Source organism: Besnoitia besnoiti, chromosome I (genome assembly GCF_002563875.1).
Source record: "Besnoitia besnoiti strain Bb-Ger1 chromosome I, whole genome shotgun sequence".
NCBI lineage: Eukaryota > Apicomplexa > Conoidasida > Eucoccidiorida > Sarcocystidae > Besnoitia > Besnoitia besnoiti.
In genome coordinates this window covers 2066705-2082205 of record NC_042356.1, presented here as the reverse complement: position 1 = coordinate 2082205, position 15501 = coordinate 2066705, and the positions used below count along the sequence as shown (strand labels likewise).

The following is a 15501-nucleotide window of genomic DNA, read 5'->3' as shown; positions in this document are numbered from 1 at the left end:
GCTCCTTTCGAGCAAGAGACAGACAGATATCTACGCTGCATAAATTCTTCATTGCGCCGTTGAAGGGAAGAAGGAACGTGCGAGACCCTGCGAAGTCCAGTAGTCGCCCCGTGACCGTTGCTCGATATCCGCGACCGCGCGAGGGCGAGGCGATTGGTTCGGGCACAGTCCCCTTTGCTCTCCGTCCGTCGCAGCGGGGTCTCTCTGCGGAGCGAAAGGAGAAAACCCCCCACAGGATCGGAAATTTGCAGTGAGAAATGCTTCGTTGAGGCCGGAAAGCGCAAAACTGTCGCTCCTTTAAAGTCGTCTACATCCGCGTCGTTCGCGGCTGCCCTCGCTCCAGGGTTCTCAAATCGCTGCCAGACGAGGTGACAGGGCAGCGGCCGAGGAGGAGGCAGCCGCAGTCATGATGCGCGGCAAGACGCGCGGCGCTTACTGTGGGAGTGCACTGCGCCTGTAGATATTTAGCGTGTTCGTTTCTCTCTTGCTTCTGCAGCCGCTGCACATTCCCCCACCTGGCGGTCTTCCGTGTAGGCGTCACGTTCACGTGACGCCAGCTTAGGGAGAGACGCGAGTTTGAAATCTTTTCGGCTACGCATCTTTTGAACTCCACGCGCCGCAGAACGCGGGCGCCTGCTACTCCCTCTGTCCCTCAGCAGCAGGCGGCCAGTTTCCCGCCACAGCGGACGTCTTTGTACCCTTTTGTGACTTTATATCCCTGTCACTTTCCACGGCTCGTTCTTTCCCGAGTTCCCGTCCTCTCGTCTTTTCGCCGCGGTGTCGCGCCCTTGGGCTGTCCCCCGCGTGCTGCCGCGTGTCGCTCGCCCCTCTGTCTTCCGCCGCTCCTCCTCCCGCCAGGTGCGTCACCTTCCGAGATTCTGCGCCGACCTGATTGATGAATTTCCTGTCGTTTTCTCTCCGCTCTTTTCTTCCTTCCTCTTGCATCCGCCCGCCTCCCGGCCGGGCCTTCCAAGCTGCAGCCGCGCTCGCATGGTTGCGCCACCGGGAGGAGTCGGCAGTTTTCGTGCCCAGGTCATGAAGATCTGCCGCCGCCTGCGCCTGGTGTCGCTTCTCTAGCGTCTCGCGCTGCGTCGATGTAGGATTTAGGATTTGCCGGGCTTCTCCGCTTTTTTGCCGCCAGTGCGAGCTGCTCCCCTCGGGCAAAGGATGCAGATCAGCGACCGCGACTGACCGCTCGTTTCTTCCAGCGACACTCTCTGGTGTGTTTGTCGTCGCCTCAGGTCGCTCGACAGCAAAGCGAAATCTGGCGCACGCAAGAGAGAAAGGATGGTGCACACGATGGACGACTCCAGGGCGAACCCAGGACGGCCGGCGTCGCCCTCCCCTCTGTCTCGCGCACTCTCACTCTCGTCTTTGTCTGTCCTCCTCTTTCTGGTGTCTTTCTCGTCGTCGACCTCTTTCTCTGCGCTTCCCCCTCCCCGCGTTTCGGTCTCTTCAGTGGACTCCGCGCCCGCGGTCTCCGCTGCACAGCGCCTTCTTCTGAATGCGTCTGCGTCTGTCTCCCCCAGCTTTGCTCCCTCGGTCTTTCTCTTCGCCGCCGCCGCGAAGGCCAAGCCCGACGCGAGCGACCGCGCAGGCAGGCGGCCGCCGCTCGCTCTTCGCAGAGGGGGCGGCGAATCCTTCGGTGCGAAGCTGCCTCCGCTCTCTGCCGCAGCTGCGTTGACTGACGCCGAGCAGTCGACTCTAGCGTCGCTGGGGGACTTCGGTTCCGACGACGGTGGAGGCGACGACGCTGAGGAGGGGCATGAACTCGAAGGACGGGTGAACGACGGAGGCTCCAGTGAGGCAGGCGAAGAGGCCGACGCCCGCGTGGGCGTCGCAGAGTTGGTCAACGCGGTTGCGGAGGACTACGAGGCGCACGCGGAGCCTGCGGTTTCGCATGCGTCGTTGCCGGCGGCGCCGCGTCTGCGCCGCGCGGGGGAGGCTGCGGAGACGCTGCGTGCGGACGCGAAGGCGGTCGCGGCGAGCTGGCCTTGCAAGGCGGGCACGCGGTTCGTCTTCCTCTTCGTGAACGGCACGTCGGGCGGCGGCAGCGGCGCCAACTGGCTGCGGGAGGCGGACGCCAACGGTCGGTACGCGCGGGATTTTGCGGACATCTGCTCCCGCGTGCTGATCTACGACTTGGGAAAGAGCTGCAAAGACGGCTTCCTGGTGCTCAAACAGGTCGTCGAGACCAAGCGCACGCTCACCGGCACGCCGATGCCGAAGAAAACGAGCGCCCTCGTCCGCGTCATCGCCGTCGGCGGCGACGGGACCGTCATGTGGGTGAACCAAGAGGCGCTCAACGCCCAGGTGCCCCTCGAGTGGATGGCAATCGGCACCGTCGGATTCGGCACCGGGAATGACTTCGCGCAGAGCTACGGATGGACTGGTCGCCACCTCACCAAGGCTGATATCTACAAGGGCGACACGTAAGTCCACGCAGCCGTCACTCGCGCAGAAAAAGGTGCTTGCTTGCCACACACACTCTCATATATTTATGCTTTCTTTTGTGGACATGGATGCGTGTTTGGAGACGAGTCTGCGTGCACGCATGAAGACGAGATGGCCGGAGGGTTTAGGGTTTCGAGGCGCCAGACGCTGAGTTTAGGGTGGGGACACGGTTCCTTCGCATGCAAGGGGCGATCGCCCGGAGCGCTGTAGCCGTTCAGATGCGTGTGCGGAGATGCGCAGATTCGGTTTCTGCGTCCGCGAAAATGGGCAGAGGCTTCTGCTGTGTGTAAGGCGACGCTGCGTGTGCCTTCGTTGGGAAGCTTTCACCGTGGTGCGACTGGAGAATGCCGCCTCACTCTCATTTCGCCTTTATCCAGCATCTGTAGGCGTGCTCAAATGGGTTTGTAGTATGGTTTCGTCTGCTGTGTGTGATTGGCCTTCAGGCTGAAGACGCTCGTCACCGAGTGGCAGAAGGCCTCCGTGACTCTTCACGACATGTGGAAAGTGAACATCACGACGGCGGAGGGCGGCTACTTTGAAAGAATCGACAGGAAGACGCGCCAGATGGTGAAAGTCCTCGATGAGACCACCGGCGAGCCTGCGCGACACTTCGAGTCGCTGCTTAACCTCTATCTCGGATTCGGGTACGCAGAGCAACTCCCGCATCCCATATGCACATATACAAATTTGTATCATACATCATCTCTCTGTAGTACTTGTGACATATATGTGTTAAATTGTTTTAATTGATGCGTCGCTTCATAGTCGACGCGTCTACTTGCGTCCACGAGACGGTTTTCCTGTCTTCATTATTTTTCGTCGGTCGCGGTCTCCCCCCTGTTCTATTTTACAATTTTCAGCTTCGAGTCGATGGTCGGTCTGGAGTTCGACCGCCTGCGCAGCACGTCGCGCTTCCGGAATCGCATTATGTATGGCGTGGCGTTTTTGAAGTTCTTGAACCGCCCGTGGACGAAGATTTCTCATCAGGTCGAGTCCGTCTATGCCATCGAAAACGGCGAGAAGCGGATCCTCTTTACCACGAACCCAACCAAGTACCCCGACGCGCTCCAGCTAGAAGGTAGGCAAACATCCCCGCTCCGTGTGTTAGTAGCCTCTCTTGTGTTTCCTGTGTTCGCGTGGCCGCGTGCCGGCGTGCAAGGAAGGCGGGTGTGAGGCCGCGCATGCGTTTGTGTGTGTGTGGCTTTTCCGCAGACTGTATTTCGCTCACCTTGTTGAACAACCGCTCGATCATCGGCGGAGTGGCGCTCTGGCGCAGGACGCAAAAGGTCGGCGTCTTACCTCCAGCCAGCGACACGCCGGCTAACCGCGCTGCGTACGAAAACATGAAGGATCGTCTGGTCAAAGCAAACCAGTCGATGGGGGACGGCAAAATCGAGCTGTTGTCTTTCCATGATCGCTTCGCCCTCATGCGCAGTGTCCTGGTAAGTGCCCGCGCCGCGAAGCCCATGCGTGAGACGACACACTCGGTGGCAGAAAGCGTGCACTCGCATGCATGTGTGGAGGTCGAGAGAGACTGCGGCGGGGTCACGGCGCAGGCCCATGTGGTGCGGGCTATTGTTGTCGTACCTGTCGGGGTGCGTTGGCGGGAGGGGGGGGGGGGAGGGGGGGCGGAGACGTCGCCTCTTTTCGAGCCTCACCGAGGTCCGCTCGCTCCACGGCTTGAGTGCATCCATCCAGGATATGCCTCGCCCTGATTCAGAGGCACGTGCGTCGGTCGCATCGCAGCTTCTCCGTTCCTGAGGCTTTTCCGTTCGTCGTGCGGCCTGGACCCTTTTCTGTCCACGTGAGGCGAGCACTCTCCTCTCGGACTTGGCTCCTTGCCTGCGTTTTCGAGGTGGCCTCGGCGTGACCTTTTTCCTCGTTTTCTGTTTCGCTGCGCAGGTCGACCACAACGCCGCGCGGCGGCTCGCGCAGCACCGCGGCCCCTTCTCGGTGACCTTCTACGCGCCGGAGAAGGCCGGGTCCGTCGGCTTCCAGGTCGACGGCGAGTTTCGCCAAGCCACGCGCGTGGAGTCTGCGACGGTGGAATACATTCGGTCGTTCAACGTCCTCAACAACGAGGCTGCGGCGCCACGCAAATAGTAGAGGCACGGCAGGCGCGAGCGGCGGCGAGTCGAGGGCGCGGGAGAGGCTTCGCGGCAGCGAGCGGCGGCGTCTCGCCGTCGATGCAGGTTGCCGCAGGACCGGATAGGAGGCTGTGGAGGTCTGACGCATGCGATCGGGAAGCAGGCGTGCTGCCCTTATCTCTGTATAGACACAATTATCCACGACTGAAAGAGAATGTGGAGTGGAGGATGAGGCGCACAGCGGCGACAGAGAACAGGAGGGAGAGAAAGCGAAGATCATGGATGGAGGGGAGGAACAGAGGAGAGACTGCGAAAACGCCTGCCCCGATGTTTGTTCACGTGGAAAGGAGACTTTTCTGAGCACGCTCGGGCGTCTTCAAGCTCGGCTACGTGTCCGCGCTTCGAGGTAGATGTATAGGTTATGTAGATCTATAGTCCACACCGCAGCAGAGGTATGTGCACGTATTTCCTGGTGCTATATGCAGGCGTGTGGGTTGAGTGTGTAGTGAACACAGGGGAAGCGGTATCGGGTAGAAAAGTCTCCAGAGGGGGGGAGGGGGGAGGCCAAGAGGCGGGCGGAAGTCCCACGGCTGCATGAGTCTCGAAATCGTCTGTGCAAAACCGGGCCTTGGTGACAGCAGACCGCGTGCAAGGAGGTGCGCACACCCTCTGTTGATTTCTACAGGGGTTCCATGCGTATGTCAAGACGCGTATACTTACGCGTTTTCTGGCGCATCGGTGGAAGTCCACTCTCTCTCCGCTTGAAGCTGAGAGAGAAGGCCAAAAAGAGCGTTGAAACGGCAGCGCAGGCGCGCAGTTCCTGCTTCCGGCAGCCGGTCGGCTCGGCGAATGCGCATTTGCCGAGCATCTCTCGTGACGCATGCGCGAGAGAGGTGCGTGCAGGTCGGGTCTCCTTTCGGCTGTCGTTCGGCACTGCAGAGAAAAAGGACTCAAACGCTTTGACACCGAGCTGTCGCCTATCCCGCAGGCGACGCTGTGGCCGCGCAGGCGCGCAGGTCTTCGAGCGGGTTTTACGCGTTCGCGTCTTCGTCCTCCCTATCGTAACAGCGAGTGCTGGATTCGTCTGCTTCGCGAAGCAAGTTGCTCGTTCCTGGGTTCTGTTCCTCCATTTTTCCGTTTTCCTCCCTTTTCCGGCCGCACGGTGTGCTGCGTCGTCTCAGTCGGACGGGGCCATTTCGAGTTTGAGCTTGTCTCGCTCGTGCAGCGCTACCAGGCCGTGCTGTATTTTCCAGATATTAGTTTATGCGACAAACGTGCATTTGCACAGCGACCGCGTGTGTCTCTGACACCTGTAGGGTTGTATCAGGGTACCTGTGGATCGTGTATGTGCGTTGCACGCAGCTGCGGATATGGCGCATATTCGATTTTCCGTTTTTCTGGCGGTGCGTCGTCCAGGGCTGGTTTACCCGAGTGCTTGCGTCACCTCGTCCCCTGGCATGTCACCGTTTTTTTTTCTGTTTTCCCGCTCCTCTCGGGGCCTGGAGCCTTCACCTGGTGTTTAGTTGCGTGTTCGTTCGAGGTGCGAGCGATCGCGGCTCGGCCACGATCGCCCGCGCCGCCTCCGCAGGACAACGCAATGTGTCTATCCCTCCGACTCGAGAGAGCGGGGTGCGGCTCCTTTCCGGCAAAAAAAGGGCGTGCGCAGTGTGTAGCGCGCTTGCAGGAAGAAGCAGTTTGCCACTGCACAGTGCGGCGCGGAGGCGGCAGAGCCGGTTTTTCTCGATTGTACTCTGTCATGGGTGTCCGGCGACTTGTGAGTGGAGGCGTTTGTACCTTGCAGCGGATGTTCCTGTGTATGAGATCACGTGCATTCCTTGCATGCTGGGCGAGCGTATCATTCTACGTGTCGGTCCGTGTGTCGTTCCGCGTTTTATGCCGCACGCTTGTTGTGGGGGTTTGTTGAGGCACCCTCTGTGCTCAGTGTCGATGTTACAACGGCGGGCGTGCTTGTCTGTCTTTTGCGTGGAGGTGGTCAGCAGTTTGAAAAATCATTCGTCTCGCCTTTGTTTTTGACCCTTTTGGGAAATGTCTCGAGTTGTCGTGGAACGTGAAGAGCGGACGGAACCGACTCGGAGACTGCTGGTGCGACATGATTCAAGTCAGTGCAGTTCGAGAGCCCTTGCCTGCGCGGGCGTTCGCCTTCTTCCCCGTCTTTCGCGCGATGCTATCGGCTTCTGCCCTTGACGTGGGGCGGGCCGTTAACCCACCTTCATCTCCCAATGCGGCACGCTTCGCCTGCGTCTGTTCCTGTTGTTGCCGTCCACCCCGCGCGCTTTTCCGTCGCATCCTGCACGCTGTATGCGGCTTCGGTTGCTCCTGCCAGGCCCTCACTCCACCCTTTCTCTGCGCCGCTGTCGGTTTGCACTCGGATGTCCCTTCACACGATCTGGAGCGCCCGCCGGCAGCTAGCTGCATTGCACGCAGACACGCGGACCGTGCGTCAGCCTGTCGGCGCTTGTCAGAACGCCGTACGGGAAGCCGACAGCGGGGCGAAGAGAGTGCGCGTTTCCCTAGATTGGCTTGTCCGGCGTGCAAGGCCCGTTGGGACACGAGTCGTGCAAAGTGCGAAAACAACGCAGCAGCTGCTTGCCGCCCAGAAGAGATACAGGGGAGCGCTTCCGCTGGATTTCGTTGGATTCTGTGTGGGTGGGCTCTTATGTACGGTCCTCTAGCTTGTTCGCGCACCGGACGAGTTGCGCGACGGTTGGGCACCCCACAGCTGTCTCACGAGGAGGTTTCTGTGTCACTCGAGGAACCGAGCGCCTTTCCTCCTCCGTGGAAAGCTCGGCTGCTACCCTCGACTGACTCAAACACTGCACTGAGTGTTCCGCGCACACACAGACACAGTCTACGCATTCGACTCCGAGAAAGTCTATCACCAGTGAACGCGACAAGGTGTCTCTCCTGCAGGATGGAAAACGAGGCAGCTTTTCGTCTTACAGGGCACCCATGCGATATGGCTGTAAGCGCCTGCTGGATGCGCAGTCCGGCACGCGGAGACTTCATTCGTTACTGAGGGTTGCGTAGACAGGATTCAATCAGTAGAGAGCCGGATGCCGGCTGCTAGAGAGAAAAGAGCGCTGGCCGTGGTGAACATCAACAAAGAGTCCCACGACGCTTGTCTGTTGTACGTTTGTATGTGAACCGCTTCGGGCTCATGAATCGCGTAACTTACACGGCTTCTCTCCCCTACACCCCTACTCATGTCCATTTATATTTACAGCTATGATTTCCTTGGCTTCACCGTTTGTCTGCGGCTTCTTGTTAATGTTTTCCCTTCGTTACACGAGTGTCATATGCTCTAGTGTGACTCACAGGGGGGTTAAGAGGGAGGTGACCCTGTCTGCGTTTTTCGCGGCGAGCTGGCCGCCTCCTTTTGTGTCACCTCGCGTGTCTCTGCATGCGCTCCGTATGTCGCCTAAGCCTTCGTTTCGTCTTCTTATCCGCTATTCCGGAAGACACACCCAGGGGAAAAGGACATCGTGGTCCGTTGCTAGGGCGTAGATGAAGGGGAACCGGCCAAGACAGAGGCTGATCTTTTTACAAAGGGAGAACGGCGGAAGCACGGTGGAGAGTCTCCTCCCGGGATTCCTGCAGCACCCTGTGTCTTTTTTCTGTACAACCACTCCAGGAGTGTTATCTGTTCCTCTGTCTTGCGAAGGATTGTCTCAATTTCCTTTTCTTTCTCGGGATCAAGATTCCAAGGGCCAGGCCCAGCCGACGTCTCTCATTTCTACAAGAAGCCAAAAGCGACAACTCATAGGACCGGCAGTGCACATTTGAGCTTCGGTCTGTATCATCTTCTGTATCGTCTTCGTGTGTTTGTACGCTTCGTGGATTGAAACTATGTGAAGGAAAACAGCGTGTTGTCGAAGCTCACCGACGCATTTATCCTCGCCGCTGGGATTTGATAAGATAAGGCACACGGTGCATCGGGCTTGAGAACGTCAGCTCTCTCTTTGCCTCGTGGTCCGAGCCCCGCCATTGCCTCCTCACGTCTCGTTGCTCTGAACTTCTTTTCTTTCACTCCCCCGCCAGTTCCCCACTGGGACTTTCGAAACTGTGTCTCTCGTATGCCCTTTGGGTTTTTTCCACACGCTCTTTTCCGCGATCTACGCCGGCAGGCTTATTCTTGGCGGCGGGTGTATGCGCACTCAACTTGAGTGTTCCTTACGGCTCCACAGTGGTCTGCAACTTTGGTTGAGTGCATCACACCTCTGTTTCTCTAAAGCTGGTTGCTTGGTGCTCGTTTCGCTGACAGACTCGCCACTCACTCGCAGCGCTCTCTCGTCCGGTGTGTGTACACCGGAGTCTGCGTCTTGTGCCCGCCAAACGACGGCCTGCCGTTCCTTCTGCCGAAAAAGACCGGATGAGCTCGCAACGAAATCTGACTCCGTCTGCACACTTTTTCCGTCAGGTTCTATGTTTCGTGGTCTTCAGCGTCTCCCTTGATCGCCTTGCGTGCCATCACTTGCCTCGCCGGAAGTGTCTATTCCCCGCTTGCGCCCTCTATCGCTCTCTTCACCAGGTCTGAAGCGCATTTAGTGCCGCCCATTTTCCGTTTTTCCTGTTGGCAGCCTGCGAATATTCTTCCGTCCCGGTTCTCCGCGGCGAGTTGTCGCTCGACGTGCGCGCAATGGAGGTCGATGGAGTGCCCTGCGGGGCTATCACCGCGCGTCAGACCAGCAAAGAGGTTCAGGGAAACCCTTTTGGCGCCGCTTCGTCCGGGGAGAAAACGAGGACGGCGGAGGACCCGGCGGGCGCGAGCAAGGCGCCGGCCGGGGCTGAAGAGCGACAAAAACTACCTGCCGGAACCGCGTCGCCAGGGACATCGCTGACGCAGCTGAGCTTCAAAGATGACTTGTACGCTTCTGAAAACGCCTGAATCAATGGGTCCTTAGCCCAGCGAAACGAACTGCGCCAGATGGAGCTCCCTCTATACTCCAAAGGGGTGGGCTGACTCTCACTGCGGTGCTCGTGGCTCGTCCCCTGCTTGCGCCTAGCGCTCCAACGATCGGTGTTTTCTTTTTTGACTGTTCAGGAATTCGGACTGGTGCTTGGCAGTCAGCCGCGTGGACAGTGGGCGCATGCTGCTGGAGCGCCTGCGGGCGGCGCTGCTGCTTTGGGCGAACGCGGCCGTCGAGCAAGCGAGCAAAATGGAGAACCTCGTGCAGACCTTCGTGGCGACGAACCTCGAGAGCAAGTGCGAAGTCTCCGGAAACTCAGCCGCTGGGCTCGCAGCTACGGATCATCGATACACGAGGCACTGGGGCCGGCCGCTGCTTCGTCCCTACAATACACATGTCAGATGTACAGAGAAGCGAATATGTGTGCTTCTGTATCTGCGTTCTGCCCCATGAGGGCACGTGCGGGCGGTCTCAAACACGCGTTCTTTTTCTTCGCGCTGTGTTGGGTTCTCTTGTCGTTGTGCGTTCGGAGTGGCGCCCTGCGCCTCGACGGCCGCCTGCGTATGCGATCTCCCTCTCACTGTGTGGTCTTTCCTGTTTTCGCTTCCGCCCTATCGCAGAACGATCATGGGCGCCGTGAACGCGCTGCGGCTGGAGTGCGCACACCAGGCCGATCACTGCCGGGAGTTCGCCGAGGCGCTGCGGAGGGACGTCGTGGAGGGCACGCTGACCAACACAATTCACAATCACTACTTGGTTCTTCAGCAGGTATCGCCTCGCGCTGCAGTTCAGCCAAGGTCTCTGCGGCTCGACGCGCCGCGTCCAGGCAACACAGAGGACGAAACAACTTACGAACGATATACATATATATATATATATATGTATAATGGTCCAAAGAAGCGACGACTCCTCCGTGAAAAGCAGGGTGTAGTTACTACGTAAAGATCATAGCGCGCAGAGGCCCGCACTTCATCGTTCGTTCTCTGGATTAGACCTTTCCGCAGAAGCACGCGGAAACAGTCACGATTCTTGGCACTGAGACATGGCTCGTTGCTCTCCCGCCCCTCGACGGGAGCTGCGACAGAGGAGAGGCTCGCGTGTGGCGGTGCGCCCGCATGTCGAGCGCCGGCAGGGCTCGCTGGCTTCGCCTTGCCCTCGAGACCCGCTGCGTGGTGCCTTTCCTGCTGTTTCAGATCAAGGCAGACGGCGCTGAGTCGCAAAAGGAGTTGACGCTTGCGACTGTGGATCACCAAAAGGTGAGAGAAGAGGAATCGTCCGTTTCACGTGGGAGCATATCTCTACGCTTCGTAGGCATGCCGTGAAGTGCAAATTGTCTGCGTCAAAGCGCCGGGGTCTTGTCTCGCCGTGTTACAATGCGTGATGCACATCTGTAGGCAGGCGCGTCCGTGTGTGTGGATGCGTCAACACATTCTCGTTCGCGCATGCCTGTGGGCTGCGTGCCTGCTTCTATTTTGTAAGGCTCTGCGTGTCGCGGAAACCGGATTTGTGGCGATCACGCATTCGCTTTCTCTTCCTCGCGGGCGGTCAGTCGCTGCTGTGCGCGTCGCTCCATGCGTGAGGGATTCCGTCTCCATCGTCTTTAGGACATCTGGCGCGGGTCATTCTCGCTTCGTCCCCCCCCTGCCCCACTTCTTTCTCTGATGCACCTTGGTGTGTTTGCGCGTGTCTCTGGTTTCTTGCCGCGCTTCGCCCTCCGGTCTCGCACAGCCTTGCTTCCGCTGCTGCATTTCGCTTGAGAAAGGCCTGCAGGTCCCCCTGCTGGGTGCGCGCCGGGGCCGGGTTCAGGGTTTAGGGTTGTGTGCCACTGCTTGGTGTCTGTATTTGCTTCTTCACTTTTCTGTGGCGTGTCGGTGGGTCGCGTTCCTCTCCACAGGCGATGGACCGGTATCTGCGCTGCAGCAAGGAGGCGGCGGCTGCGGCGCTGAAGGCGCAGGCGGCGGAGAGCGAGGCGCCGAGTGTGCGGACGGAGCTCGCGTTGTCGGCGATTCGGCGGTGCGTGGAGGCGAAGGCTGCGGAGGATGAGCACCGGGAGAGTGTGGCGCGTTTGAACGCGGCCGCGCAGTCGAGCGAGAGGAAGATGTCGATCATTCTCCAGAGTCTGCAGGACATGGACGAGAAGCGCATGCTGTGCTTCCGCGACGCGCTCCGCAAGGCCATGGTCTACCAGGCCGCGTACCTGCGCAACCTCCAGTACGACCTGGAGCAAACTATCAAAACGGTAGACCTCGTCGAGCCGAAAGCAGATCTGCAGGAGTTCCTCGGCAAGCACTACCTGCCGAGGAAGAGCCAAGCCGCGGGCCCTGTCAAGGCGCAGTCCTGGGTGGAGCTCGAGACCACTTTTGGCGACGCCCTTCTGGTCTCAGCTCCCCTTTCCGCCTCCTCCGCAGCCGCTTCGCCCTTCGCCTCCACGTCGTTTTCCTCCTCGTCGCTCGGGGTGACCTCCGCCGCCGCCGCAGCCTCGAGCGTCGCGCGCTCGCTGCTGCAGAAGTCTCCATTCACGCGCGTCATGCAGTCCGCAGCGTCGCTCGTGGGGGGGGCGGGAAGGCAGGGGCGAGCGCCGGCGCCGAAGACGCTGCCGAGACGCCTCCCGGCTGCGGGCGGCCGCCCCTCTCGTCGGGCTCTGTCCTGGCGATCGCAACCGACGAGGCTGCGCCGCGCCACGAGACAGCCGCCGGCGACGGCCGGAGCAAAGTGCGAGACGCGCGGTCGGCGTCGCCCGTGGGCGCAGGCGAGAGCCGAGAGGGGGAGGAGGAGGCGCTGGGGAAGGCGGAGAGAGACTGCGACACCGTTCTCGACTTGCTGTGGAGTGCGGCGGAGCTCGAGGAGAGTGAGCGGAGAGACCGTGGGCGCGAAGCGAGTCAAGCGGCCGGCGAGCCCAGCAGAGACGGGAGCGAGGCGTTGCCGCCTTCCGCTGTGGTGGTGGATCCCGCGCAGTGTCCGTACTCCGCAGAGGTCTGTGCGCAGCTGTCGGCAGTGCTTCCGCAGCTGAAGGTCGATTTCGCGTCGTCTGCGAAGCGTTTCGCGTTCCTGAAGTCGCTGGAGAGACGCCGTCGCGCATGCATGGTCAAGGGCCATAAGCAGGTGTATCTGCGCCACGTGGTATGTCTGAGGATTCTCGGACAAATCAGCGAGTGGCTTCTCGACTACGCCGATGAGCAACTCGACGTCTGGACTGGACGCATGCTTCTCCTCCTCTCCATGCAGATCGCCGCCTCGGGGCTGAAAAGCGCTGACCCGCAGATGCAGACTTTCGCGTGGCCGGAGTTCGCGCGCGCGGTTGAGGAAGAAAGGAAGAAGCGCGGCAAGGCCCAGGGAGACGCCCAGCGTGTGGCGGACGAAGGGGCCGGCAGTGCCGACCGCGAAACAGTCCGCTGGTCGCTGCATGTAAGACGCAGAATCAGCTTTTCACAGGTGCCTCGGGGGGGGGGGGGTAGTGGGCACGCAAAAAGCGGGAGGCGCGGCGCGTGCGGATTAGATGCGAAGCGCTTTGCCTTCTCCGGAGAGACACGTGTATGGAGACGCGTGTCTGTCAGGCAGCCCACAGTCAGGTCGTATCTGCATTCGTTCATAGAGGCGGTGAGTGTCCTGCGCCCCTATCGTGTGAACCTCGCGCAAAGCGCCCCGGAGGTTATGTTTAGAGCCGACACGCTGGACGTGCGGCTCGGCTGCCTTCTCTATTGCTGTCATGGGTCGGTGTAAGTCCACGTGCCGCCGCGTGTCTGCGAACAGTGTTAATTTCTTCTTTTTCGGTGTTTTTTGTTTCCCAACTTCCGCGTGAACCCTCTGCAGAGGTGCATTTATCATCATCGCTACTGGAATCGCGTGACGTTCTGGGAGGAGGCTCTCACGTTGACGATAAGCGAGGAGCTTCAGCGCCAAAAGGTAAAAGCATGAAGTAGCTCCAGCATGCCACGGTCATTTCGCGCTAGCGAGCATGAAAGAGACGCATTGCAGAATTGTCTAGCGCATAGGGATGCTTAGCTCCATGTTATCGGCAGCCCCCCTCTTGAACCTGAATGTTCTGTTTCCTGCAGCTGATGGAAAAATGGAGGACGATGGGAGACGAGGTCCTCCAGCAGGAGGAACAGAAGTTCCGCGAGCGCAACCCTTGCTGTGGTTGCCTTACCTCATTCGGTAGGCGCGTGCTGAAGTCGGTTCTTCTGTACCACGGATGCTTTGTCCCTTGTTTTTTTTTTTCTTGTTTGTTCGCGTCTGCGTATTGTTGGCTGCTTGGCGCACAGATGGCATTCTCGCGTGTAAGGATTCCCACGCGTTCCCGCCTTTATCTTACATCGTGGTCGTCTGTTTTCCGGCGAATCCGCGTTTAGGCCCCTTCTTCATATCTGCCTCCCAGTCTTTCGTCTCCTGTTCCTCTTGCTCGTCGTCGTGCGCGTGTTCCGTCCTCTTCTCCGTGTCCCTGACTTTTGTCTGGGAGTCGTCCGCGGCGCTTGTGGTGTTTATTTGGTCCTGTGTTGGCTCGCATCCTGCCTGCAGGTTCGTTCATGGTCCTCTACGGCATCGCCCCCGAGCAGGTGCAGTCGCTGCTGCTCTCCGTCTGTCGCGCTTGCCACCTCGATGACGACTTCGCGGCGCGTCTCGTGGAGGGCATGAAGCAGTTCGCGGCACCAGCGGGTGCGGGCGGGGCTCCGAAGCCGGCTGCGCTGTCGTCGGCGTCTTCTTCCTCTGGCGCGCTTGCCTCTTCTGCGCGCTCAAGTCAGTCGCGCGACAGCGCAAGCGGCGCGGCCGGCGAGGCAGACCGAGGGGTGGCAGCGAGCTCCTCGCACGCAGCGTCGGAGGCTTCCCCTGAGTCAGCCATGGCTGAGGAAAGTGGCGCAGCGTGTGCAGCGTTCGATAGAGGGGAGAACGGGAAGAAGCGCGAAGAAGACGGGAGGGTCGCCGCCGCGGGGGAGGAGCCGCGCCGCACGCGGAGTCTCGCGGGCAGTGCAGAGGAGGAAAGGGCAGGAGCGCAGGCGGGGGCATGAAGTGCGGGATGGCGCAGAAGGGAGTGCGGAGAAGGGACTCCGACGAGAAGGCGCCCGCAAAAGCGGCGCGAAAAAGAGAGCGAAATAGAGCAAAGAGGCGGCGCGACAGGCGGCAGCGGAGCAAGAAGACCGTGGAGGAAGCGACACCGCAGCAAGTGTTGCCTCCTGGTCTCTGCGTCCGCGCCCGAGCGCCAGGGTGATCCTGACGCTTCCGTGACTCTGCTGAGGCCGCCAAAGTCGGGTGCGGAAATGAATCGGCGTAAAGGGAGGAACTGAGAAGGAGAAAAAAGTCCTCGAGTTTGGTTTTACATATCTGCAGGAGGCGGAGGGGCACGGCGAGGCTGGCGTGCGGCTGAAGGAATGCATTTGAAGACGACGAAGGCCGCGATGACATGCGTGACGTTGTGTGTGCGTAACTACGGTAGTTCAGTATTGAATACATCAATATATATATAATATACGTGCATGTCGAGGCATGCGCCGGCGCATTGATGTGTCCTGCAGTGCATCTTGTGCGCTCAACGAAAGAGCTCGTGTTCGTGGTGTAGGAAGAAGTCTAGGCAACCGCATCGAACGACGTGGCCTTCATGGATATAGAAAGAGGCAAAGGGCGGCCCCGTCCCGCGGCTGACAAGCAATCGCCTTTAGGTGACGCGGCTAGGTGACGCAGCAGGGCACAGGCCGCGTGTCGGCACGGCGCGTTTCTGTGTGGGCGACTCAGGCTAGATACTACACACGAAGGAAAAACACTCCACTCGCTGCCTTGCACAACTCCGAAGAGACACGACGCTATTCAAGTGGCTGCCGCGGTGTCACTCGGCCGCTGAATGCCTCTCTTCCACGCTAGTCTTTATATATATACATGTATATGTGTAAAATATTCAAACATATGACTTGTTCATAAATATAGATGTGTACACATATATTCGTATAATATGTCTTTGAAGGGTTCCCACACCGCAGTGGATCAGACACCAGAGTCACCGGCTCTCAACAGAAACAGGGGCCGCACACCACCTGGATCGCTCA

At 59.6% G+C, this 15501-nt stretch overlaps 2 protein-coding genes across 2 annotated transcripts; both read left to right on the top strand.

The window, feature by feature from the left end:
- Positions 1-1299: 1299 nt before the first annotated feature.
- On the top strand, positions 1300-4557 carry BESB_003090 (diacylglycerol kinase catalytic domain-containing protein; the record flags this gene model as incomplete). The annotated part of the gene is made up of 5 exons (XM_029359064.1): positions 1300-2432; positions 2898-3098; positions 3315-3532; positions 3667-3896; positions 4357-4557. The coding sequence occupies 5 exons, from the start codon at positions 1300-1302 to the stop codon at positions 4555-4557; spliced, it is 1983 nt and encodes a 660-aa protein (XP_029221977.1).
- A 4641-nt stretch (positions 4558-9198) lies between these two features.
- Positions 9199-14472, top strand: BESB_003080 (uncharacterized protein; the record flags this gene model as incomplete). The annotated part of the gene is made up of 9 exons (XM_029359063.1): positions 9199-9425; positions 9604-9765; positions 10090-10237; positions 10663-10725; positions 11364-11924; positions 12035-12874; positions 13280-13372; positions 13525-13624; positions 13985-14472. 9 exons carry the CDS (start codon positions 9199-9201, stop codon positions 14470-14472), a joined length of 2682 nt encoding a protein of 893 aa, XP_029221976.1.
- Between the last annotated feature and the right edge of the window lie 1029 nt (positions 14473-15501).